The 26,271-nt window shown below is 40.7% G+C and overlaps 2 protein-coding genes across 4 annotated transcripts in view; both read right to left on the bottom strand.

Moving 5' to 3' along the window:
* The window catches only part of fermt2 (FERM domain containing kindlin 2), a 37,794-nt gene extending 35,937 nt beyond the window's left edge, over positions 1-1,857 (bottom strand). For all 3 annotated transcript variants that reach the window (XM_086095056.1, XM_086095057.1, XM_086095058.1), the window contains exon 1: positions 1,641-1,857. The gene's annotated coding sequence lies outside the window, so the exon portion shown is untranslated. The remainder of the gene's footprint in view (positions 1-1,640) is intronic.
* Positions 1,858-3,679: 1,822 nt separating this feature from the next.
* On the bottom strand, positions 3,680-18,782 carry ddhd1a (DDHD domain containing 1a). Its single transcript, XM_086094935.1, is given in 15 exon segments — positions 3,680-6,129; positions 6,299-6,499; positions 6,587-6,759; positions 7,403-7,467; positions 7,714-7,863; positions 7,945-8,020; positions 9,028-9,290; positions 9,727-9,833; positions 9,937-10,046; positions 11,011-11,158; positions 11,387-11,515; positions 13,710-13,811; positions 15,820-15,999; positions 17,777-18,389; positions 18,392-18,782. Coding segments are annotated over 15 exon segments (2,592 nt in total). The 5' UTR covers positions 18,479-18,782; the 3' UTR covers positions 3,680-5,941.
* Positions 18,783-26,271: the final 7,489 nt, after the last annotated feature.

Here is a 26,271-nt window from a genome sequence, read left to right as displayed (position 1 = left end):
TTGACAGTAATACAAATACCCTAAATGTCATTCTTTTCTCCTGAAATTGATGACTTTTCCTCAAGTGACCCAAAATACTTAAAAAACTTGAATTTAAAATATCCAATAAGGTTTTCTTTTGTACGGATGTTACAATGTTTGTGTACAGAGGCTGTTTGGGTCAAAATTGACCCGTGTCAGCTAAATTGGACTTTAGATATGTGTTAACTGAAGAAAATTATGAAAATGTACAGTATTTTAATGAAATAGTGCTACCAATGCTCAACAGAGAGCTTGAACTGTCTGTTTCCACCAGATATGCACAGATTCCCACAAAAATATGCCCCTGTTAGTCTTTGAAGGGTCATGGGAGGATAGCAAAAGAGTGCCACAGTGCAAGAATGATCAAACAAACATAAGGAACAGAAGTCGGTCAAAGTGTGCCTTGACACAGGAATGAGACCTGCACCCGCAAAAACAAATACACTTAAACACTCTACACGTTTGGCCGGTATCCGCAGATTCTTTTTGGAACCTATCCTACTCTATGCGTGCCATCTTGGTCTCGGGGATGTATGTTGAAGTGAGTTGAAGTGTTTCATTTTGAAGTGTTTCATTTAGACGTAAAACATAATTTCTGGCATCCATAGGAAATAAACTTTGGAGGGGGGGGGGGGGGGGGTCTAACCTCAAATCCTGTTTCTCTGAAATATTAAGGATTATTCACCCCTTACTAATATCAGCCAAGCTATTAAAACATTTCGAAAAGATCTGGAGTTCATTTTGAGTAGACAATTATGAAGATACTCTTGACCGAGATCAAAATCGACTATGTACATACTAAGCGTGCATGGAAAAAGGATATTATGCAAGAAATGTCATTTTTCATTTATCTTTATCATTAGAATGGGTGGCAATTGGTGTATAGCCCTTTTAAGATACTTTTAGTGCTTGAAATGGTTAACTATAGCTCGATTTAGCGTTGTTCCACTGAAGAACATCGACATGCTTTTGTAATTTCATACCAAAACATGTTTTAATACAAATTGTACTACAAATTAGCCAGATGTGGCGTCATTTTGCACTCGCAATATTTGCTTTTATTAGCAGAGGCTACTGTCTTTATGCTAGGTCGGAACAAAACAAGCGAAAAAAAACGTTGAACGTTAACAAAAAGTGAACTAATATCGGTTTAAAATACGATTTTGTGAGAACTTATTGTGGTCTTCGACGCGTCCTAGTGTGGGGGGAAAAAAATAAATGAGCCAATCTGTCACTTTTCGAAGCCAGCCGGTCCAGTCCAGGAGAGGGAGTGGAAGGGACTACACCGGGGTAAACGTGGCCGAAAAATAAGCCTCTCGCCCGGGTTGAGGGGGTGGGTCCCCGGATGGGACAGCGTACCCCTTTGCCGGAGCTTGTTACCTGCGGAATTGATTCACCTGTTGAAAAGTAACGGTCTCGCACTGTACACCGCACACTTCCACGCACGGTAGCCTATGCTTCATTATGTAAGCGTCATACTGCCCCCCAAGCGCACAATAAGTATTTAAAACAGCGAAATGGACGAAACTAGCACGTCGGAAAGTTGTATGCTAACTGCTAAAAGCTAAGATTTAAAAAGCGGCATTGTACAGCAAAAGCAAACCGGACAAAACACTCACCTTCACAAAAAAGACACCCAAACGCTCGACGACACGACGCAAAACTTGCTTTGTCCTTGTTTATAACATACAGGATGAGTTTTGGGGAGGGGAAGACAGTCGAAAAATAGAGGAAAAAAATCCCGACGAGTCGCTCTAGAAAAAAAAAGTAGTGGAGTATTCCCAAGCACTTTTCCAGCAGGCTTCGTCTTAATGGAGTCCAGCCGTCCCCTCTTCCTCCTCCTCCTCCTCCTCCTCCTCCTCCTCCTCCTCCTCCTCCTCCTCCTCCTCCTCTTTCCAGCACAGATCACGTCACCGCTCCAATCCCATGCACTTCACCTCTCCCTCACCACCACCATATAAAATAAGGGAGACACTTAAAAAAAATTATTTATGCAATGAATGAAGGAAGCAAGGAAAGAGGGTGGAAATAAAGGACAGTATGATATAAAAAATGTAAGGTTGGTAGGAAGGAAGGAGAGTGGAAATCAAGGTATGGTATAAAAGGAACTAGGAATATGAGTGAAGGAAGTAAGGAGGAAATACAGGATGCGAGGGAGGAATGATGGAAGGAAAAAGGAAGGTAGGTAGGCCTGAGAAAGGGAAAATGGAAGACAATTTAAGGTTAGCTAGAAAAGAACGGAAGTAGAAAGGAAGGGAAAGTGACACGAAGAAGGACAAAACAAGGAAGAGGAAGAAAGTAATAAGGATGGAAGGAGGGAAAGGACGCGTGAATATAGAGGCGATGAAGGAAGGAAGGAAGGAAGGAAGGAAGGAAAGAAGGAAGGAAGGAAGGAAGGAAGGAAGGAAGGACACATTATAAACAAGGTAGGAAAAAGCAAGGATGCAAGAAAGGTAGAATGAAGGAAAGGAGTGAAACACAAATATATTAAAGGAATGATGAAAGAAGGAAAAGGGAAGGAAGAAACAGCTGGAATGTAGGGAAGGAAGAAAGAGCGGGGTGTCAGATGAAGATAGAAGATAGAAGATGAAGTAGTGTCAGGTGGAAGAAATAATTAAATCTAGCAATATTCTGACTTTTGTATTACATTGTTCTTATATTTAACAAAAAAAAATATTGTTTTCTTATGCTAAAAATACAACTGAATTGTAAGATTGTTCCGGCATTTTACTGTACATTCTACTGTACTGTAGTTTCCTACACCACTGTATTTTAATGTTGGTCATACCGAAAGAGCTGAGTACGGTGATACTTGATGTAAAAAGTTTAAGAAGCTGATGGATGTCGTCCCACTTCTCCTCGTGCATTAACTGTTTCTGGTTCACCGACAATCCATGCGAGTGAGCAGAGGGGCCATAAATGGAAACAGCAGGGGAAGCAGCCTGTGAGCAGATGGCTGAATAGAAGCCATTGTTCCTCTGCGTTAACTTATACTTGACCGACCTCTGCTGGCCCGGCGCGGAACAGCAGGTGCCGGTGCTTGTTGCGTTTCCAAACGTTGTATGAGCTCCCTGCGGGGCCCGTGCAGATGTTTCACAGACTGCGTTCAAAGTCACAAGGAGGCCCATTGACCGTCTAGAACAGCGCTTTGTTGTTTGCGAGAGCGTCTGGGGCTCAGAAAGAATCTCATACATCCCACTAGTACACAAACGCATCCTTTGTACTAAAAAAAAAAAAAAAAATGTCGAGTCCTACGCATTTGCATGGAGTCGTTCAAAAACAATGATAAACATTCTGTAACTTTACACCTATGTGAAGTTTAACTACAATTTCAAAACAAATCTTATGAGATTTCAGCTCAGTGTGTAATTAAGTCAATTTACCGTTCGTTCACCATCATCACAGTTTGCCTCTTTGGCATCACTTGCAATACAGGACAGGAAGTAGAACTTTATTGAAAGAAGTGAGACAGAACAGGAGATTAAACTTTACGTCGAAATGGTAAAAGAGCAAGGAAAGAAACAAGGACAAATGGAAGGAAAGAAGCAAGGAAGGGCGAAGGAAAGGACAAAGGATAAAATTCAATTTCATTCACGTGAATGTAGCATAGCTTGTTGGCAAACGCTAATGACTAACACGAACCTGGTGACAAAGCAGGTAACTGCAGTTTTTAAATTTATTTGAATTCCGTTTGAAGAGTCTGTTATCCAAATCATACCACATCATTGACAGAACCACGTGAGAGGCAGTAATTAGTTGTATTCAAAAATAAGGAATGCCCTTTAATGACAAGGAATAAATATTAACAGTGCTTTGCAAGGAGGTTAGGATCCATTTACAGGCATTTGTTGTTATTGCACACAGCAGGGCAGGGACGGGGTCAGAAATCACACTTTTAATGCACATCCGGCTTTCCAGCCCATCTAATAATAACGCCTATTGCTTGATAATGAACATAACGTAGTGTTTTGTTTAACGTGCCTTCATTAATAAAAATATACTATCATTGTTAAAATAAAGTCCAGCGGTGTGCTTTGTAACGTCAAGGAAGGCAGCGTGGCTTTGAGTCAACAGGACACACACACACACGATTGATCTGACACTAATGAACAATAGTGCATCAGCCCTTGATTGTTAAGAAGCAACACAGAAACTATTCTTTCCCGTTGAGATGGATTTGTTTGAAAGATTTTGAAAATTCAACCTCCAGAGTATGACATTTTCTGCTATGAGTAGACTTGGAAAAAAAAAGTCTCAAGAAGCCATGCTTGAAAAGACAGCAATGCTGCCATTTTGGCTCAAAGCAGCCATTTTATGTGATTTTTTTTGTTTTGTTTTTTTGCAGGTGATTTGTCCAAGTGATATAGACAATTCAGCTCCCCCGCTTAGTGAGTAGTAGATTGACAAATATGCCTGAATAACTCATATAAAAAAAGACACAGGAGGACTGCCGTTTCGTTCTTCAAAACTGCCATTTTGACCATTTCCAGGTGTCCTTAAAAGACAGATTTGTCCCCAAAATGTTGTAAATTCATCTCCGACAGCCAGTTTCAGTTAGTAACCTGATATTTGGTAGACACGCGTATCAAGAGTAGACTTTCAAAAAAGTAATGCCTGAAAAGACACAGGAAGTCTGTTATTTTGGACCAAAGCAGACATGTTGCGCTCATTTTTCAAAAGTCTCTTTCAAAGATGAATTTAGCACATTTTTGTCATTGTGTGTGGGCGGAGCATGCCAGAGAGGTTTGATGGCTCACCATAAAACATGAATCGGTCTTAATTCCATAAGGGCAGATCTTGATCAAACATAGGCAGCCCCTCCTGGCAAAAATGTACGTACTCACAGTAATTGAAAATCATATGATGCCAAAATTGCATGTTGCGTCCTTTTAAATAAACTAGTATAGTATGCTTTTGGCTGGTTTCAAAAGGCAAACCAATGTATTCCAACAGGCAGCTCTGTCATGAAGGCTTCAGACTGGCTCGTACGTGCGACGCTGTAAATACTGAAGCGTTGATGCTATGCTAATTAGCTACAGTGTTTTTGTGGCCATAATGTAATTGGCTATTGTTTCAGGTGCAATTAAGTCCACTAAAATATCCTTCCAGTGGAACCTCTTAAGTGGACTTTCATGAATGTGGCATATCATATAATACCCAATCCTTCATTATTTCCTGAAAGCTCACACATTCACATTTTTTTTATCAAATAATCATGTTATGTCTCAGTCAAATAAGATAGGAATTATTTTAAAAGCAATACAATTGATTAACTATCTACTCAGGGAATGAGAAAATATCGCAATGTATTGCAGCATTAGTGCAAACGATATAACAGCTTCAAATGTTCTATCTTCAAATGTGTTTATTTACTTCATTGCAGTTGTACGTTGTTGCATTTTGAGGAATGTAAACATGTAACAAAAATGAATGAACCATCTTTAATCCTTCCCGTTAGGCCATCTATGACGTTTTTGCATTATGTTAGCATTAAGCTAGCAGGCTTTCGTTGTTGTGATGTTATACGACAGTCTCCCATTTGTTGATACCAGTATGAGAAGTGGAGCTAAGGATTACTTTATAAAGTGTGTTTAAATAAGTTGAAATGTGTTTGAAGGGTGCCGGAGTCCCAAGACAAAAAAAGAAAAAGTTAAAAGCCCAAATTTTCACCGAACGTGGGTGGGTTTGGAAGGTATCCCCTGCAACAAAAGGGGGCTGTGCATGCTTTCCTATGGTGAGAAAACTAGTTTAGATCCACTTTGGAGGTTCCACTGCACTTGAATGAAACTAATTTAAGTCACCTTATTAGTTCACAGAACTGGATCATAAGCAAAATATCTGTGTGCATAAAAAAGGATAATCAATTTTCAATCTAAGTATAAACAAAACAAAACAAAACAAAAAAGGATAGGGGTGAGGTTCAGTCAGGTTCGGGGGTGTCCCCGACTGGGTCGGACGGGGTGTTCCTCTGCTGGTACATGAAAGTGAGCAGGAAAAGGGCGATGTCGTGTGAGCACCAGTAGCCTGTGTGCGACGTGACGGCTGACCAGTAGCGACTTTCCACCAGGCCCTCGCGCAGCTCAAAGTCAATACGGCGCTCCAGCTCCACTGGGGAAAAAATAAATACAAATAAAACACACATAGGGTTCAACTTTCTTTGCTGTAATCGAAGGATGACTACAAATCATGCATTTTCTCAGATGGCAACCTAATTGATATCAGAACAAACTAATGATACACGAAAGACGATTGCGAGGGGTTCTGGGAGGTGACCCACATGACACGTCTGCGGTGGGCGAGTTGGGCCGGGCCATACTGGAGAGCCCGTACGCCGATTGGCTCTCGGTTCGCTTCTGCTGCTCATCGTCTTCGGCGTTGGATCCGCCCTCCAGTCCCACGGAGACGGTGGGTTGGCTGTTGGAGCGCGAGAAGCGGGAGAAGAGGATTCCGCCGATGCCCTTCCCGATACTCGCCGCTCCTGCAGAGGAGAGAAAGAGGGAAAACTCAGCCTTGGTGCTTTAAAGGCAGGGTAGCAGTGCAAGATAAGGTTCTGAGGACATCTTACCCAGGATGCTGGCCTTGCCTAAGTTGGTGATGGACTCTCCGTAGTGTCTCCGGGGGAGGACAGGAGAAGTGCTGGGACTGGGGATGCTCTCTGTGTCGGACGTCGGCTCCTTAGTCAAGTTGAGGAAAGTGGGTCGCACCTCGTCGTAAGGAGCCGAGTTAGTTGCGCTACACCTGTAAAGGATTCATCAAAACTTTCTTCCTACTCCTTTTGAACATGTAAATTATGACATTATTGATGAATTCTTTTATTTCTTCAAATGTTAATTTTCACTTATATTTGAAATGTTATGTGTTTATATGTTTAATAACCCCCGCCGCCCCCCAAAAAAAACAATTAACAGTGGATATAAAAAGTCTACACACCAACTGCTGAAATGCTATATAAAAAAGGGACCAAAATAAATGATTTCAAAACTTTTTCCACCATTAATATGATCATTCAATCGGGAAAAAAAAATCCTCTTCCATACAGGTATAAAAAGTCTACACACCCCTGTTCAAAACATATTCCAGCATTAATGTGACCTATAACTTGTAGACAACTGAGATAATGTGCTTGCACAAGTGTGCACACCCTGTTACAATGCCAATAAAAATGTTTGCTAATGCATACTAGAACAACTGAACGTTGTTTGTCCTATTTAAAATGAGTTTTGGATGTGATTAATTCAGGAGTGTGTACACATATGCCACCACATTATCTCAGTTGACTACAAGTTATAGGTCACATGATATGTTTTGAACTGGGGTGTGTAGACTTTTTATACATAATTGGACATGGATTTATGGAATCTTATTTCTACATAAATCTTACCAGTGTATCTGCACTGGTGCAACATTGTTGTAGTGTTTGAGGATGAGGGGCTCCAGTCTGTAGGCCTGGAAAAAAAAAACAGCAGAAAATTGGAGTTAATAACTTAAAAAACATAATTTCCGTGTTTTGCTAGGTGCTGCTGTTTTGTTTCACAACAGAGTTCATGTGGGCTCTGCGTTTTTTTTCTTAATACTCATCCATGTGTGACAACGTCTATGAATGAAAGTAATAGCCAACTAACTATCTGTTTTTTTTTGTCATTTCCTGTTTGAGAGATGCCTTAATTTCCACAAGTATTTGGGGCAACTGACCACGGGGTCCGTCGGGTGGAACACGTTGAAGAGGCGGCTACAGATGGACGTAGGAAGGATGTGGTCCTGGTGGCAACTGGTGCCAGGCCGAATGCCCCTCAGTGCCAGGAAGACCGCCAGAGGAGAACCCATGCAGAAGAAGTTCTCCACCTAAAGTATTATTAAGTAAAAGAGATGTAATTTAATCAACCGTTTCCATTTTAGCTGCATCACCTGTTGACATGTACAAACCTTAAATTTGAGTGCAGGAGGTGCTGACGGTTTGGAGGCTTCCAGTGTTAAAAGTTGATTCTCCAGCTCTTGTAATCTGTACACAGATATAAAATTCACTGACTTTCTGAGTTACACGGAGGTTGTTATTACACATAGTGGGCAGGTGGTGGTGCTAGTGAGCTACAAGGTGAAAACATGATGGATTAGCATAGAAAGTACAGGGTCAAGATTCAGATTTGATATACAGTTTGCAATTACATTTTCACGTCATATGTACTTCTGTACTGATAATTTAATATATTGTAATAATATTTTTTGAATGTTTTGTAAATTATTGGTATCTTCATGTACTGTATATGTGGTATTTTTGGCAAACATTTGTATTAGTCTTCTATTTTTAATTGTAATAATTCCGCCCCAATATTTCTGTTTTTCCTGGCTAATGCTCTTTTTCTCGAATTGTATATTGTTCCATCTGATTAAATTGTTCTTTTTTTTTTAAACTTGTACATTTTCCGTCCAATATTTTGATCTTTTTTTTTTTAGGTATGCTTTTAGCACACTATCTTGTATAATTTTCTAAATTTTCAGAATTTTTGACATCATCTAAGTATTTGTGAAAATCTTCAAATATTTCAGTATTTTCCTGTAACATTTTAGCTTTAGTTTTTTCATATATTTACCTATTTTCCAATATTTGTGTATTTATCCATGTCATATTTATGCACTTTTATATCTAATATTTTGTCATTATGTTTAAGTTGCGTCATGTTCATGAAAAATTTTCGCCCAAAACGCTTCGCATTTCTTTTTCTTTTTGATTATTTTTTTCTTAATATGCTTTCAGTTTTAGTCTTACTAATATAGGTGTATTTTTCCAATATACTTATTGGTTTTCTAACCATTTTGGGGGGTATTTTCTGAATATTTGTATGTTCTATTTGTTTTTCCAATATGTTTTTATAGTTTAAAATAATAATATATATATATATATATTATAATCTTAATAATAATAATACTATATAAGCAAAAGCCTATTTGTCATAATTTCCATTACGTTCCGGAAAATTCTATAACATTTCAACTAGCTGCGAGTCAGACCTGTTCCTAGTGTAGCGCAGTTGCTCTAGCAGATGCCTCTCCTCGTACGACGTCCAGTGCTTGTGCAGCTCCTCCTCCACGGCGTGGTGCTCCTGAAGGCAGAAGCGTACGGGGTCCCAGCCCGTCATGATGTCGTATGTGATCACGCAGCCCAGCGAGTGCGACACAATGGACACTTTGCCTCCCCTCTCCTCGAAGTCAGGGTTGCGCGAGCAAAACAGGCAGTACAGTCTGTTGAGCTCCTGTGTCAGTCCCTTAGTGATCTGAACGGAAAGGAGCATACAAGTCACGTGACTACTCGCCTAACCGCTCGCCCACCTCACACACACACACCACTTGCTCTACTTGCAAGCAACTGCTGGAGTTGGGAGTTGTATCACATGGAATGAGTTACAATAAACGTAATGGATCTGTGTGGTATTTTTTCTTGGCTTCTCGCTTCACTGCTTGTCAGTCTTGCATTCACCCAATTGCAAAAAGCTGCTGTGCATAAATGATTTGATTGGCAGCAGCCAATAAAGCCGCACTGACTAAACTTCTCAAATCAACTCGTACCGGCCTCTCACACAGCCATTTAGGAAGAGGAGGAGTTACAGTACAATGCATGTGATTGGTCTGTGCATTTCCTTGACTTCTTTCGTCCCTGCTTACCCGCTATGGACCCACACATTTGTTAAATGAAGTGTGACTTTGACTTACTTCATCACGGTAGAGGGGACTGTTGTAGTACATGATGTCCATGGCGCTGCTGTTGAGAAGGTCTCTCAGGCCTCTCAATTTGTCTGGTGTAATGGAGTCCACTGTATCTACACAGAGACACCCCACAGTGTATAAGTAAGATAATGCCAACATTCCCTCAGTATTGCTAGTTTATTATTCCTCTCCTAAATGCACAATGGAATGACAAACCTCCATCCAGGGCAAGTTTGGAGCGCCACTCCACGGGAAGGAACTCCACATGCTCATCATTGTGCTCTGAAAAGTGTTTTTCCTCCATCTTCCTCACACCTTCCCTTAACCTGAAAAACAACAGATGGGATGTCGAGTGTTTTACTTTGGAGGATTAGCTGTATGAAAAGCAAACAGGAAGTGGTTTGACGTGCCACGTCGACGTTTCCTCTTTGCTGAAGAAGGTGTTTGTAGACCGTAATCCCGATGTAGCTGCTTGTAAGGCTTAAAGTGCTCCACGGCTCGGCTTGGTCTACTTTACCTGCTTAGCCGACCTAAGCCTCAAGTGACGGCCTGACTATCTTTGTGACACAGAGACACACATGTCTCGGTTTGGCGAGATCAGGGTTTCCTATAGGTCTGGAGGATAAATGGTTCCCCAGATATTTTCTTAGGTCATAATTCATGTTTTTCGCAATAAATTATTGCCTGTTGTTTTAATGTATCATGTTGCGTTAATACAGGTAATAGTTTTACATTGGGATCTAAATTGGAAGCAAACTCGCGTCCAAATTTGATTTGAATTGGACTTATATCTGGATTCAAATTTGAACTAAATTTGCATGCAAAAAGGAACCAAATTTGCATCCAAATATGCAACTTATTTGGAATTAAATTTGAATCCAAATTGGAAAGAGAAACATTTGGGTCTTGATTGGCAGACGAATTGAAATCCTATTTTGGAGATTGATTTGAGGAAATTTGGGATTTCAGTGTAATTAAAAAAACGGAAAGAAATCCGAAGTCAAATCTTCAGAAGCCATTTTTACAATGAGATTCCACATTTGAGCTTGAAGAGAAGGTGTTCCACCTGGCGACTGTTTCTCAGAATCGGACAAAGAGCGATATTGCCGCAATGTCTAGACTTTTACACGGCGATGCAGCATCCCACAGTCCGATCATTAATGTGTGGCAACATAAAATAGGAGAAGAGTCAGTGTCTGAAACTTACTCCCCCCACTTCTGTTCTGTGAACACAGAAAAGGCAGAAAAATGTCTCCTTTACAGCAAGTGCAAAAGTGGACTAAAACTCACATTCCGGTGTTTTTGATAATGCGCCCCTGGTCCATCTTCTGCCCGATCCCATGGACCACAAAGACAACATGCGTGGTCCGTGGGGGTCTGTCCTCCGGAGAGGCCTCCTCCACATAGCCGCGGTGCAGCCGGGTTCCGCTGCTGGAAGCTGTGAGAGAACATGGTAGGGATTGAGGTGTGCAGGTCAGACAGTGGAGCAGGCGAGTCTTTATTTAGCTCGTAAGTCATGTGTTATGAAAAAGGTGAAAAGAGGCGGTGGAAATTGATGTGGGCTGGATTGCAGTTGGAAGGATTTCACGTTTGAGGACTCGGATTACATCGCCATACAAATCAAGAAGTCGTTTCATAAGGAAACTCGTTTCCGACAGTGACAGACCTTTGGAGAAGCCCAGTTTCTGCGTCACAGTGCGAGCGATTTTGGACGTGGTGGCGTCACTGTAGAGGTAGACCTCGTCCACGCTGTGCCAGTCCACGTGAGTCCGACTTAGCTTCAAGCTGTGGATGGCTGCAGGATGGGGACGGTGAGAGAGAGCAGAGTGAAGACATGTTAAGAAGAGTATCAAGGTCAAACAAATGTAAGCGTTGTGGTGTTGAGAGGTTTTGTCAAATGCAGTCTGTGGGACTGATTTGCATTCGGAAGGAAATTGGGAGAAAGAGTCAGTTCTTACTTTTCTGTCCTGCTTACACAATACTATTCTAGTATTTATATTCTTGTAATGCGGCGACAAGAGCAAGTAAGAACCACACAGAAGGGATAGATAAAACTGGTTGACTGCCCCTGTACGACAACGCCCATTGGATGTTCTGAACAGCAGCACAGCAGAGAGATCATCGAGATGAGATTGATGTGAGACTTTGGCGGCGGTCCAGTGGCTCCCTTGCACAGCACTCAAACAATTTGTGGAATGAAGTCCTTCAGAACAGGCTGAAGGACTTTAGGGACAATGCAGTAGTCCCAATGACAACTGACAATTTCACACTAAGCACAACTGTACCACAGCAGATGTTTTGGAACAGTTGAACTGGCAAAATAGGCACGAAGATGTATGATTTTGGTTGCTTAATCATTCTTGACACAATCCAGCCCAAACGCTGTGCATTATTACTACTATACCTCCGCCACAGCAAGTTTGCTGCTGGCTAAGAGAAAGCCGCTGTGACAGCAGCAACCGGGAGTTGAACTACCTCTACACATGAAATGGAACATGGAAACAGCAATTCAGAACATTCAGGGAGTGCCAAAAAGTATGAAACCAGAGGAATGGAAGCCTAGGCATGTACGAAGCCTTTATCATATGGTACAGAAGAAAACACAATGACGTGGTGTCATCTACGAAATGCTTTATCTTGGCAAGGAGCACCATGTTGTCAAGTTTACACCAGCATGAAAAAAAAACACAACAACACTTGCACTTTGGATTACTTCTCAAACTGTTTTTTCATGCTAAATCTTGTACTCATAATAGAAATCACAGAGAATGGGATTTGCCATGAAGTTAATATAAGATACAAGACTTAAGGGGAGATGAATGCAGCGCCGCATCACTGTAAAGGGGACGGAAATCACAAGCCCTGAATGGAAATTATGTTAAGCTTTCTCAGTTAGATTCTGATTTGACATGCAAATGATGATATAATCAGCAAAAAGATGGTTCGCTAGAGGGTTGTGCATTTCCTGTTTTACAGTGAGAGACATTGCATTGTGAAAGGAAGGGGAAGGCAAAGTGCTTACGGGACTGGCAACCAATCATGAAGAATTACACTTAAGTTGTTTAAAATTCTATGCTACATTGTCTTGTCGTGCAGAAAAGGAGAAGAGTTCGGTTAGTAAGAGAAACAGGGTCAAAGCTCCACGTTTGTAGCACTAACATTCACATTCTCTCAGGATTATAAAGGCAAATGTGTTGTTGGCCACGAATGAGAGGAAGCTTGTGGAAGCGGAAGTAGATTCCTGAGTTGTCTGAGGCCGTATACCACCAAGAATGTTGCATTGATGGCTACAAATAGGGGAATCAAATTGTCTCAAAAGTAGCCAGTCTCGGTTAGGTAGGCCGTGAGATACTGACTACTATTCCAGCCTCACCCCTAAGGTTCCTTTCCAGGGTGCCTTGGCTCACCCTTGGGGAGCTCGGTCAGAGACTCTGGCATCTATTTTGGATGCACAGGTTCCTGGCAAGGTGTCTCGGGCAGATCGAGTCAAAAGGACACCACAGACCTTGGAATACTTTGGCATTCTACTGGTCATGTAGCATTTAAGTGTGTGTTCGGGCGGAAAACTCCCGTGTCCAAATATGGTCAATTTCCTACTTTTCCACAAATCGATGCCATTGGTCAGTCGCCACCAAATTCCACAGTAAATAAGAATTGTGTTCCGCAGGTCATGTTCTATGTAAGCATGTATTACATGTCATGTGCACCAGGAATAGCCAGTATCGCCATGGTTGATTCACGATCCAACCCAGGAAAGCAACAGAAAGAGTAGCAGAACCAAACTCTAGGTCACAGCACAGAAGAGGAAGTTCTAGCAACTAGTGCCAGTTACGGCTACAATGGATCTACATATTCGAACCTTTAAAATAAAAGGGGAGTCTAGTCCTACAAAGTTCAGGGCTCTACAGGGGCAGAGAGGATAGAAGCTAGTGGGTTAGGGTAAATACAGTGAAAAGAAAACTGGTCTTTTTTGTTTTTGTTTACAGTACCTTGGCAGCGTTTGCGCTTGTGACATGTTGTTCTAGCGCTCGTCTGATAGCCGCTCCATTTGAACAGAAAGGGGAGGTAGAAAGGGGGCAGGTGGGAGAGGACTAACAACCAAGAGAGAGTGAGTGATGGCCATCAACACCGGCGCCTACCCCGGTCATTGCTGTTGAACAAGTCGGTCGAGTGGCGTTGCTATCAGATTGCCGCTAGGGCCATGATAGAACACCTCAGTATTGTTGCCTACTACCAAGCCTTCCGATCTGATAAGCAGCGCTGCTTGACACATGCCGAAGATGACCGGGGTAGTGACTGTAGAAAATGAGGTTAATACTTAGCATGGCATTTACTGTAGCTTAGCATCATATCCTGTGAGTAAAACATAATAGCAAGGTTATTATAGTGTGGCACCTTGACTTGAGAGTGCCCCAACTTAGGAGTTTTCGAGTATGAGGCAATTTCTTTATCAAACCGAATAGCAAATACAGAATGAAAACTGGCGAACCCGACTCCAGCTCGATGTCACTCATCCAAGTAAACATTGTATTTCATCTAACTACAAAAAAAAGTTACGTTTACAAAAAAAAAGAGGCATTTAACGAATGAGTTAAATGAGTTGACGGCTATAAACGTCAAAAATTCATTTGAACTATTTCTATTAGTTTAACATTTTTTCCCCACTTTTGTTTACAAGAGTATGAAAACCTAGAATTGTTTTTATTGCATTTAGAACAGATATGAAATTTGTGATTAATCGCGAGTTAACTAGTGAAGTCATGCGATTAATTACGATTAAAAACTTTAATTGCCTGACACCCCAAATTTTTTATATATATTTTTTTATTCATTCACTGACATTGACGGCTATAAATGTCAAAAATTAATTTGAACTATTTATTTTAGTTAAATTTTTTTTCACACTTTTGTTACCAAGAGTATGAAAACCTAGAATTTTTTATTGTACATTTAGAACCGATATAACATTTGTGATTAATCCTGAGTTAACTAGTAAAGTCATGCGATTAATTACAATTAAAAATTGTAATCGCCTCTTGCCCCTAATTTTTAATAATCTTATTTTTTTATGAATTTATGGCAGTAAATGAGTTAGTCATTTATTTCAATTAGGAAAATTTATTTGATTTGCAAATAAATCAAGTCACCAGTTTAGTCAAGGAATGATTTAAACTCTTAGTCAAGGTAACACTCTACTGTATGTTATAAAGGCCACAGACACAGAAATAAGCACTTTGTAGAAATTCACTCATTTAGGCCCATTTAGGTATATGTAAATTATAAGGAGATATCTGGGTTTGACATTTTAAAAGGCCTAACTCAGCATCTGTTCGCCAAATCAGCAGGTTTTGAATATTAGACGCGACTAAATCATTGATTCCTGTTCAAAGGCGGCTGTTTTGTAAATGTCAGCGGCGTTTTCCTCAACCGAGGTGAAAAGGCTGACGAGGAGGCAGAACCAGAAACCTGCTGAGTACACAAGATACGAGCCATCAGGGGGAGTCCATTGGCTTTGAAAACCATTAAGTGGTTGATGGGGTATGTCAAGGTAACCTAAATGGAGGCAAAAAAAACGAACTAAGTAACATGGCTGTCGTTGAAATTTTTGAACTGATATGCGACAAAAACTGCTGCCGGGCTCACCAGGAATTTCTTTAGCTTTTTCTTGGTTCTGTTGTTTGTGCATCAAGGAGGAGGAATTAATTGTCACCATTGCATAATGTACTGTAATATATAATTATCTTGATATTGTTCAGCACAGCCAGAACATTTCCTATGCCACAGCAGGTTCCATTTCCTGTTCTATGGTTATCATTACCAAACTGTCATATGAGTGTAAAAAGACATATCAAAATAAGACTGCATCCCCTTTGCAGACACCCAAAAGAGGGTAATAGCCAATAAATATGTTCTTTGTAAACTTCGCTAGTTATTTTCATGCCAGTCATTAGCCATTACGATAGCAACAACAGCATTTGCCTGGTAAAATTAATTTGACTGAACTACCTGTAAAAAAAAACAACAACTAAAGAACGCAACAACAACAAAATACACAGGTTCCATCGTACTTGAGCTATGAAGCGACGAGTCATGGCTCACCGTCTTTCCCGTCGACGGTCCTGACGACCATGTCGCTAGCGTCAAAAGTGTCTTGCGTTTGCTGCCCGTGGAAGTGGCTGAGGTGCTCGCATTCGATGAGGTCACTCTCGTCCTCCTCCAGGGGCAGCCACGTGCCGTCGATGAACCACTGGCCTCGCAGCACTGGAATGTGGTCTTGCTCTGCCAGAAAGAAAAATGAAAAACATCTTGTTGATCTGCTTACTATCTTGCTATTTATTATATCGTGCCAAGTGTTACCATTCTAGAATTGGATCACTTCTCATTAAATGAGTTCAATATTTAATCTTTCTCACGTTTCATAACCACCACTAATTGCAAAAAACAATTATTCATGATGCCCTACCCAGTAGTCTCTGCAGTTGTGTAAACAAGCGTGCCAGGCTAATATGAGGATATAGGTTATGCTGCTGCTTTTCTGGAAAGGGTTGATTGTAATTTAACTCAAGACAAATCCAGCAGGGCCAAGTCTCAGTGGCTTATGGAGTTGGGCCAGCTGTGATTAGTCTTGCACATTAATCAGTCTGCTGTGACCAATGACAAGGATGAAAATAATACACATGTGGATCGAAGAATATTTAAACGAGGCGGCGACTGAGACTAATGTACAACCACAAACAGAATAGCGTGTAAAGTCATAGCAAGACGGGCTGCAGATAGGGAAAGATCGTAACGCTGACAAAATGTGTGCAGACTTGTTTGGTGAGGTGTTCGGGCCCGATTAGATAACACTGCGCATTTATGTAGAACTTCATCAGTACATCTTCAGTACTCTAAATCTATGGCACTCCGGTGGGTACATGAAATTTTAAAATATATTTTTTAAAGTATATGTAAATATTTCTCTCTCTCTCTCTATATATATATATATATATATATATATATATATATATATATATATATATATATATATATATAAATTCATAAAATTTATTGTAAATTCAGTAGACAAATTGAACTTCAGTGTCCTAAAAACCCAGAATTTTCCTCATACCAGAATTATTTGACCCAACTTGTCATATGCCACCTAGAATCACCTATCAATCACTTGAAAACTTTATTTAAAATTCTGTTATTTATTTTTGAGAACAGAGCTTTACTACAGTATGATCCCAAAAGATGACACTTTTTGTTGATAATAATCTGTATGTGCACAAATCATTATTTATTATTAAATTAATTGTTTATTCTTTTTTTTTTGTTATATATTTTTATGTCCAAATAGTTCTAGAGACCACATAAATACAAATAGATTTCCAAAGTTTAATAATAAATCAGACAATGATGGCACACTGTTTTAATCCCCCCCCTCTTCAATCAGAAATGCTTTGCGCTGGTTTGGGGGTACTTGGCTGAAAAAATATTTCACAGGGGGGTACGTCACTAAAAAAAAAGGTTGAGAACCACTGCTCTAAATCAATAGTCTTCTTGCCTTAAAGGGACACTCAGTGGTACCTTGCCATTAATCCATTACCGCACTCCCAACAACACTCACATAAATTAACTTTCCACATTTCTGTCCCCTTAAAAATCCTTACATACTGTTAGGGTCAAATGTAACAGCAAATTAAAAAGAAAACTATTTTTCACCGGAAAATTTTATGGAATTTATTTTTATTTTTTTATGGAATTTATTTTATTTCAGATTTATCAGCAGTGTGTGTTAGATCAAGGAAACAGGTGAGAATGGTTTGAATCTTGAATCTGTCTAACTGTACATTATATAAATGTGTGTATTTTTTTATTGGCCAATGTAAATAAAAGGAGCTTGAAACGGTCTCCAGAACTGTCTGGTTCTCCACCACGTTTGCACAGGTTCCTGCAGAAAGATGCACCTGCTGTATCTTGAATGATCTTGGGGGAATCTAGATCTAATCCAGTAGAGTCCAAAATATCTGCATTTAAAATGAACAGTAAGGTTTAAGCCAGGGATACTTACGCTTCCAGTAAACAGGGTAGCATCCCCTTTTTCTGACGTCCACCTCGTAGAGTCCCCCCCGCACACAGACAGGCTCCACGTGGACGTCAATGCTGTCAGGGTCCCTCTCATCCATGCTCGTGGACGGCGTGGATGTGTCCAAAGACCCCCGCTCTCCGAGGTCGCCTATGGTCCGAGTTTCCACGGACATTTCTCCGGTCACTCCGTCGACTTCCACCGGGAGGCTCGCCGCACCGGGGTTAAGCTCGCTGTACTTCCGATACATGAGCTCGATGTTAAGCGAGTCATGTCCCACGAAGGGCTTCCACGTCTTCTTGTCCTCCTTGTAGAACCAGCGAACCTCCTCGGGACCCAGCTCGGCCACCACGTCGCCGAAGTGGTTCCTGGAACTGTTGGACCGCGACCGCTTCCGCCTCTCGAACAGCGGGCCTTCGCCGTTGACGTCGCCCGCGTATGATGAGGCGGTGGCCGGGAAGCCGAGATCTAGCCGCAGCACGTCCCGGTCGTCTAGCAGGTCCAGTCCAGGCTGGACGGACGACATCCCGGGAAGCACGGCGTTTTCCATGGGGCTCATGTCTTGACAGCACTCGCACCCATCGCTACCTACCGAGTGGGAGTGTTTTTATTGTTGTTATTAGCCGCCGTGACTCCCTCCAATGGACATTGTTTCTCTTTTAAAGACGTAATGTCACAACTGTTCATAACTATTTGAGCCACTTAGCATCACTCTAGCTAGGTAGCTAGCAAGCTAGCCGCGGCTAACGAAGCCGGTAGAAGTCCGAGGCTAGCTTATTAGCGAGTCTTCCTATTTCACTTCAAACCCTTTATTTTACCAGCTTTCCCCACGGATCTTTAAACCAGCATTGCGACCATTTAACGGTCATGTTACTTTTAAACGTCCTCGCGGAGTTTCTTCTGCTAAATTCAAAGGGAGTAGTGGCAGACGTAGTAGTCCATTGTGAGTGAGGGGAGCCGAGTGGTGCGCGTTCGCAGCTTGACAGCTGACGCATTTTCGCGAGAGCGCGCACGTCGAAACCGTGCGACCGGCTGACGGCGTGTCCTGTCCGCTAGATGGCGGCAAATACCAACCAATGGTGACAGCAGTGCTTTATTAATAACAAGCACGTCCGCTAGATAGCGACAAAAGACCGTTTGCAAAGATGCTCCTTGTGGGTCGGTAGATACTGTTACAGGAACAAAGTCCTGTTTTTCGAAAAGGTTTTTTTTTTTTCAAGAAGATAGTCCCATTTATGAGAGAGTAAATGCGTCTTTTCCAGAATAAAATGTATAATATTACGAGAATAATTTTGCAATCTGGAATTGAAACTTGAACGTTGACTTTATTTTCACATTATCAATATTTTATCTCTGAAAAATACGTTATTCTCTTAAAATTATAGCTTTTTATTCTGACAGAATACATGTTTTTCCTCCTTGTAAAGATTATGACTATTTTCTCTTGGAAAAAAATCTTGGTTATCATAACATTACAATTCATGATTGATGCATTAGGTCGTGTCATCCTAAAAATAAAAAATAAACACCCCCACTTCTGGCATAAAGGTAAGGTATTTTGCTATCATTAGCTAATGTAGCTTTTTTAAACTATGATATTTATTTATTCATTTTTTTTCTGTTATGGAAAGTCTCCATTTACTTTGAAATTTCGCCATGGAAAATGTGTCATTATTAAACAAAAAATATAGAGATATAATGTTTTTAGATGGTTGAAAATCTTTCAAGTTATTTTATTTTTTCCGTTGTGGTAAATGTGGAAATTCGCAGGATGTGAAAGACAGTTGCGCGGATGTTCTGAGTGAGGGTCACGTCTCGATGTTGGAATGGTTTTGAATCGGGTGAGAAAAGTGGACCTTGTTGTAAAACGTTACTGGTTGGTCATGTTTCGCAAGCACCTGCATGAGTGGATGAGCAACAAAGTGGCCATTTTCCTTCCAGTAAGTGAGCCAATAGATATTTATAACCAGCTGCTCACCTCTCTCCCCCTCCTCTGCCGTCCTTATAGAGCTCTCCCTTTAAAGAGCACTCTTGTCACTTGTTGCCTTTGTTCTTAGACAAAGACAACTTGCCCTTCATCTGCCCGTAATTGGGCCCTGGGACTCTTGGAATGCGCTTGATGTCTCCGCTCCAATAGACAGCAGTTGAAAATGCAACCAAGCGTCTCGACATATATCCTCCGGTTTTGTTCATTGTGTTCAGAAAGGGGGGGGAATTTATGAAAAAAAATCGACAAGTTGACCCAATTTGGTGACCGAGCAGCTTGACCTCCTCACGAGTACCTGGTCAGCATAGAAATGACCCAAAAAAAAAAGTTATACTCCGCAGTCTCCACTTTGCTGTTGAATTCTGTTTTCTCTCTTTAGCATAAATGGTGCGGCTCGAAATGAAACAAAAAATAAAATAAACGCACACGCTAACATTATATTGTCCTGTTGTGACAGTAGTCCACAGTCTCCACTTTGCTGCAATGCCCCTGTCCTCAATCTCCTTTTGAATAAAATTTTAGAACTCCCCTCAGTCTTCTATCTCTAGAAATTACAAAAGATAAATGCACATGCTTAGCTATGGATGGATATTGCAGTCTTATATGTAGGGTTGATTCTAATTTCCTCAATCGATTCGGTTTTCGATTCACAAGAGTTCAGTTCGATTCTGAATTGTCTAAAAGTGCAATAATTCAGGTCTTTCATAAATGCAAGAAAAATACTTTTCAATTCATGTTAACAGTCAATTTCGAGGAAAACTAAGATTTAAAAAATTGGCCTTCAAAATTCTTGGAAATTTTCTTAAGAATTTATGGGAAAAAGAGAGATTACAATGAATAGTTTTATGTATCCACATCGGGCTTGAAAAGGAAAATCGATTTGATATTGATTCGATTGAGTCTCCACTTTGCTATATTCCCCCGTTTTTTCGCTCCCCTCAGTCTCCTCTTGGATGCTATTTGTATAAATGAACACCCTGAACTGGTTGCCAGCTGCCCTTAGTCTCTTGTCAGATAAAATGTGTCTACTTACCTGCTGATGTTCTCGTACATGAGCAGCTGGACTTCCTAGTCAGGCTGAAACCCGTTTTCTCCGTCCGGTTTTCTAGTTGCCCTCCTCTCAGATAAAATGTGAAATGACCAAAAACTAAACACGCATGCTAACCTGTTTAGCCGTTGACACTGCACTATGATACTCACCTTCCTGCAAAGTAAACACAGGAGACGCTGGTTCTTCTCCACTGTTTTGCTCGCGTGATGCATTCAATACGTTGTGTGGATTTTGCAGTTTCCTGTAAAAAGCGGCGTTGCGGAGCATGTTTCAAGGCCAAATGTGTCACTCGCACTTACGCCGGGCGACGCTGACCGTGCACACATGGCTAACCCTCCTTTTGCCGCATTTTTAGCCAAGGGGAAGCAATTTAGCCGGTTGAAATTCCACTCACAAATTATTGTCAAAAAGTAGTTGGCAGCCGACCAAAAAACAATATCTACACAAAAGGACTCTATTTTTCTCCCCCCCTTAATAGCATCTAATCGTAAACTCTGGCAAGCATTAGGGGCGTGTCGTGTTTGAGGCGTGTGGGAAATCTCAGCATATTAGCTGGGAAATTTGTAACAATCAAGTGAAATGTTGGAGGACTTGTGCAACTGTAACATGTGACTTTGTGTGCGTAAGTGTATGTCCTAGCCCAGAACCAGAGAGCCGCTCTACTCCACAATCTCCACTTTTCTGCATCAACCCATTTTCTCCTTAGTAGAAATCTCACAACTCAAAAAGACAAAAAATAACACAAGCCAACATTAGTTTACAGCTTATAGTCCACAGTCTTCATTTTGCTGTAGTGCCCTGCTTTCTCCCTGCCCTCAGTCTCCCCTTGGATAACATTTGTTATCAAAAAATAAACATACATTCTAACATGCTTAGCTCTGGACAGAGCAGTGTTATATGCCCGTCTCTACTTGGATATTCAATTGGTAGAAAAAATAAACATGCTAACATGCTTAATTTTCATGTTTTGTTGCTGCCCTCAGTATATTCTTAGATGGAAAAAATGTAGAACAAAAACCCACTCATGCTAATATACTTAGCTCTGGATACTGAAGTATTCAACTCCACAGTCTCCACTTTGCTGCAGTCCACGGTTAACTTGCTGCCCTCAGTCTCCTAATGTGCTTAGCTACTTCTTTTGAATTTTTTTTTTTTTACAAAATAAACAACAAAAGCCCCAAAATTGTTTTCCTTCAACTCTGGAATCCATTAGAAGCGTGTCACATCCGAGCCGTGCGTAAAATTGGCAGATTAGCTGGGAAATTTGTAACTATCAAGTGAATGTTGGAGGATTTTCGCAACCGCAAACATGTGATTGTGTGTGTGTTTGTGTGTGTGTGTGCGTGTGTGTGTGTGTGTGAGATCAAGCAACCTTGTCCAAGCCCTTTAGTGTTGGTCATGACTCATTTACTCCTGAATCCTTCACCTTTCACCCCTCCTTTGCTGCACACTCCATGATGTAATGTGTGTTTTTCACCACCACCCCATCTCAAAGACCCCACCCGCCTTCACCCATATCTCGGTGGGGAGGTAATGGATGAAGATGAAGCTGCCCCCGTCTGGTCCTTCCATCCCTGCAGCCTGTAGCCGTGGACGGGCAAACGTCTCCGCCTTTAACGCCCCCCCCCCCCCCCTTTCCTGGATGTCTGCTTCCCAGGTGCCAGCCGCTTGTCGGTCCCACTTTGCCCCATAGTAATGACCTCCTCCAGGGCAAGCAGACCCATTGTCATGCGATGTCTGATATGCACCGGAGCCCCTGGTCTGCCTGCCTGCCGAGTGGTAATGCAACCTCCTTAAGTGAGGTGTGACTTCAACTACAATGTGACCACTTAAATAATGGACTCTATTCTATTAGAGGTGTGTTTTAGTTTGCATACATAGCAGTTCTTTTTGCAGTTATTTAAATGAGACTTCAACTCTGCAAAAAATGACAAAGCATTAAGACACAAAAAATCAGTGATTATACTGTAAATTGAAGTGCCAGTATGGCAGATAGTGATATTCTTTAAAATTACTTGTGAATGATGTGATGATTTTTTGTGTGATTTCCCGATTTTTTCATTATTAATTGGTAATAAAAATAAAAATGCTGTAAAATAGTACAATAATTTTGTTGAAAAAAGACACTCATGTCTACAAATATGAGATTTTAGCAATTGATTCTAATGGCATTTCTTATTTTAAGTAAAAAATAATTAGACTATCCTATGAATTATTCGAGTCATATTAATTTTATTTTAGTAGAAATATTTGACTTCAGTAACTTTATTTAATTTTATGAAAATATATTTTAGTATGTACTATGTATGTTTATTTTGAAATATGAATATTAGATTCATGTGATCTTTTTTATTCATTCTAATTAATAAATTGATTGGAGTTATATTTGTTTCTAATAAACAAGATTTTATTCAAATTAATTCATAGTTTAGTCCTTTAAATTTTTTTGTACAAAAGATTTTACAGTCATAATATTTAGTTTTTTAAATATAATACAAATGGTAAATAAAAAACAATGAAAAATAATTTTGAGAAAAAAGTACTAGATTTTAGTCGAAACTAACTATTAATTTGATTAATATTATATTTATCAAAAGTTAGTTTTTATACTTAAAAAAAACATACCGGTATTTGTTTTTAGTAACATTAGTTTCTTTGAATGTAATATTATTTTTATGTTCATAGTTTGTCATAGTCATACATGATTTTTTTATGGTAAATAAATAGTACTTAAAATACATTTAGTAAATAACGAGTAACTACTATCACACAAGGACAAAGCAAAGTATGCGGAATCCAGCGAAAATAGCATGGTGTTTGTAAGACAGAAAGTATATGACAGTGTTTTCAAATGAAGTGTGATGGAGTGTGTGTGTGCAGATTGAAAGGGGTTTGCAATTGGAGTTTAAAAAAAAACAAAAAGTGTTTAATCCTAACAGGTTAACACTCCTGCCTCCGGTTTGACACATACAAAGCAAAAGTGAGAGTCTCCCTGCTGTCCTGACTGCCTTTTGTTTACTTGAGCATGTCCATCAGGACCCCCCCCCCCCCCCCCATACACACAGACAAACAGAGGGATGAAGAGAGGGGTAGCGTGAACGGGTGGAAAGACACACCTCATTAATCTACGTGGCACTTAACACTCCGCGGTTGTCTGCTTTAGCGCCTTGTTTACTTTCTGGGCGAAAGTGAGTGATGCTCATTAAAAAGCACAATGTGAAAGTTAATATTTACTAAAAGCGTGGATGGAATTGCTCAATATGCACATTTTTCCATGGGTTTGACTTTTCTGAAAGCTATACATATATATATACATATATATATATATATATATATATATATATACATATATATATATATATATATATATATATATATATATATATATATATATATATATATATATATATATATATATATATTCAGTGGTACCTCGGAGTTCGTTCCTGCGAAGTGTTCAAAGTCCGAATTGTTCAACCTCCAAAACATTTTCTCCCATAGGAAATAATGTAAATGCAATTAATCCGTTCCCAAGCTCCAAAAACAGAAAATTCCTATTCTAATTTCTATTGATGTTTTTTACATTTACACCCTGTACAATATTTAAACAATAAAAAATACCTTACCTTTTTTGTTGTGGTGTGATGGCATCAGTGGATGATAAATGTTAATGCTTGCTTTAGTTCACTGCTGAGTTTGTGTATTTTACTTTGGGCATATTGTTAGACTACTAAGCGGTCATTGCGTGCGTTGTTTAACGTCAGGCACGTTGTTGAACAGCCAAGGGGGGGTCCTTGCGCCAGTATTTATGGAAGTAGTCACGGTAGTTACAACGGCGCGATAATCTCCTTCCTAATTCCACTGTGTTTCGTAGCACTGTATGTCTTTCTTTGAGCCCACGGCGAAGAAAATTGTCGTGGAAAAATCCAAATGCACTCGCTAGTATGGAGCACCTCCGGGAGTATTCACGATCTGACTGGAAATGAGCAGTGCATCGTCTCAACTACCGCAACGTGAGCATTCGGCATTGCTCGGCATCGCTCGGCTTTGCTCGTTTACCCGTTTTCAAGGTACGTTCGGCTTAGCTTGCTTTGCTTGGGTGTTCGAACTCAGATTTGGGTGTTGAAGTCCAAATTGTATGAGTTCCGAGACGTTCAAACTCCGAGGTTCCACTGTATAAAAGGAGAGTTCTCTCCGCCCTCAGGACCTCTAACAAGGAGACCTACATGTGTTCTCGCCCATCTCGGATGATGTTTCACACTGTCGGGCTTGACTTATCTGCGCGAGCTTCCCTGGGAATACAGACACAGTGTTGGAATGTTTGTACAGAATAGCCCGAGGAGGGGGGGACAGGCGCATAGACGGGTATGCTTCAGACTAGAGAGCCGGCTGATGTATAGTTGGGGCCCACATGTTCCCGAAGATTACCACATGTAAAATCTGTGAGTGTACAAAAGTCCATGGGGGAAAAAACAAGCGTAATTGGTGAAGATCCATTCTCACGTGGTCACGGTGTAAGATGTGGTGGAGACACTCAAGAGTGTGAACGTCTTCATTTCTTTGATCTTGTTCTTTCCCCCGCTTCTTTTCTTTTATAGGACAGCCACTGAGAGAGAGATGGCACCACAAATCTCCGTCAACATCATTCTAATGGATGACAGATGTTAACGTTAAAACATAAAGGGATGAACAAAGCCAAACGCAGGAATTTTGAATCATTAACAGTGGTTAGCTTCTGTGTACACTTGCTATCTTTCTATACATAATTTGTGTATTTTCCCAACACAACCCATTAACCACTAACCCTAACCACTTATCCTAACCCCCCCCCCCCCCACCCCCCCGACCCTAACTCTATCCCACGAACCAACCATAGCCACAAAACCCTACCTTAAACCCCGAATACTATTAGCATTAGCAATAAGCTAGCGAACTAAAAGGCTAAGCTAGTTGCTTCAAATACATTTACTTTGACCGTAAACTTCACCTCCTTGAAGTCTCTTTTTAGTGAATTGCTTGCCAAACTGCTGATTATTGTTAAGTGCGTCTTTGAGCGGATTTCCACCGTATTGCGCTTGCGTCTCAAGTCAAGACAAGAAAAAAAAATCATCTGAATGATGGCTCAGAGGAGCAGAGGGCCTCATTATATCTCTGTCCATGCGGGGCCCCTAAATCTGACCCACCCCCAGCGACCGTTCTGTTTGTTTAGAGCGTCGGAGCCTTCCTAAGCTACGTTTGGCCTAATGAGGCCATTATCTGCCAGTGATCCACAAAGGCGCTTGCCCTCACCTCTCTTGTTCTACCCCCCTCCGCGTTCCTCTCCACCTCATTTCACCACCACTTTCCCTCTCTCTTTTTTTTTTTTTTCATATCTGTGAGACATCCTCCCGTTTCCTCTGTCCGCCTACATGTGCGTTTTATGTCGACGTTGGGAACTACTTG

This window comes from Leptonotus elevatus, chromosome 14, assembly GCF_054856555.1.
Source record: "Leptonotus elevatus isolate MCC_2025b chromosome 14, RoL_Lele_1.0, whole genome shotgun sequence".
NCBI lineage: Eukaryota > Metazoa > Chordata > Actinopteri > Syngnathiformes > Syngnathidae > Leptonotus > Leptonotus elevatus.
This window is presented reverse-complemented; position numbering and strand designations above follow the sequence as displayed.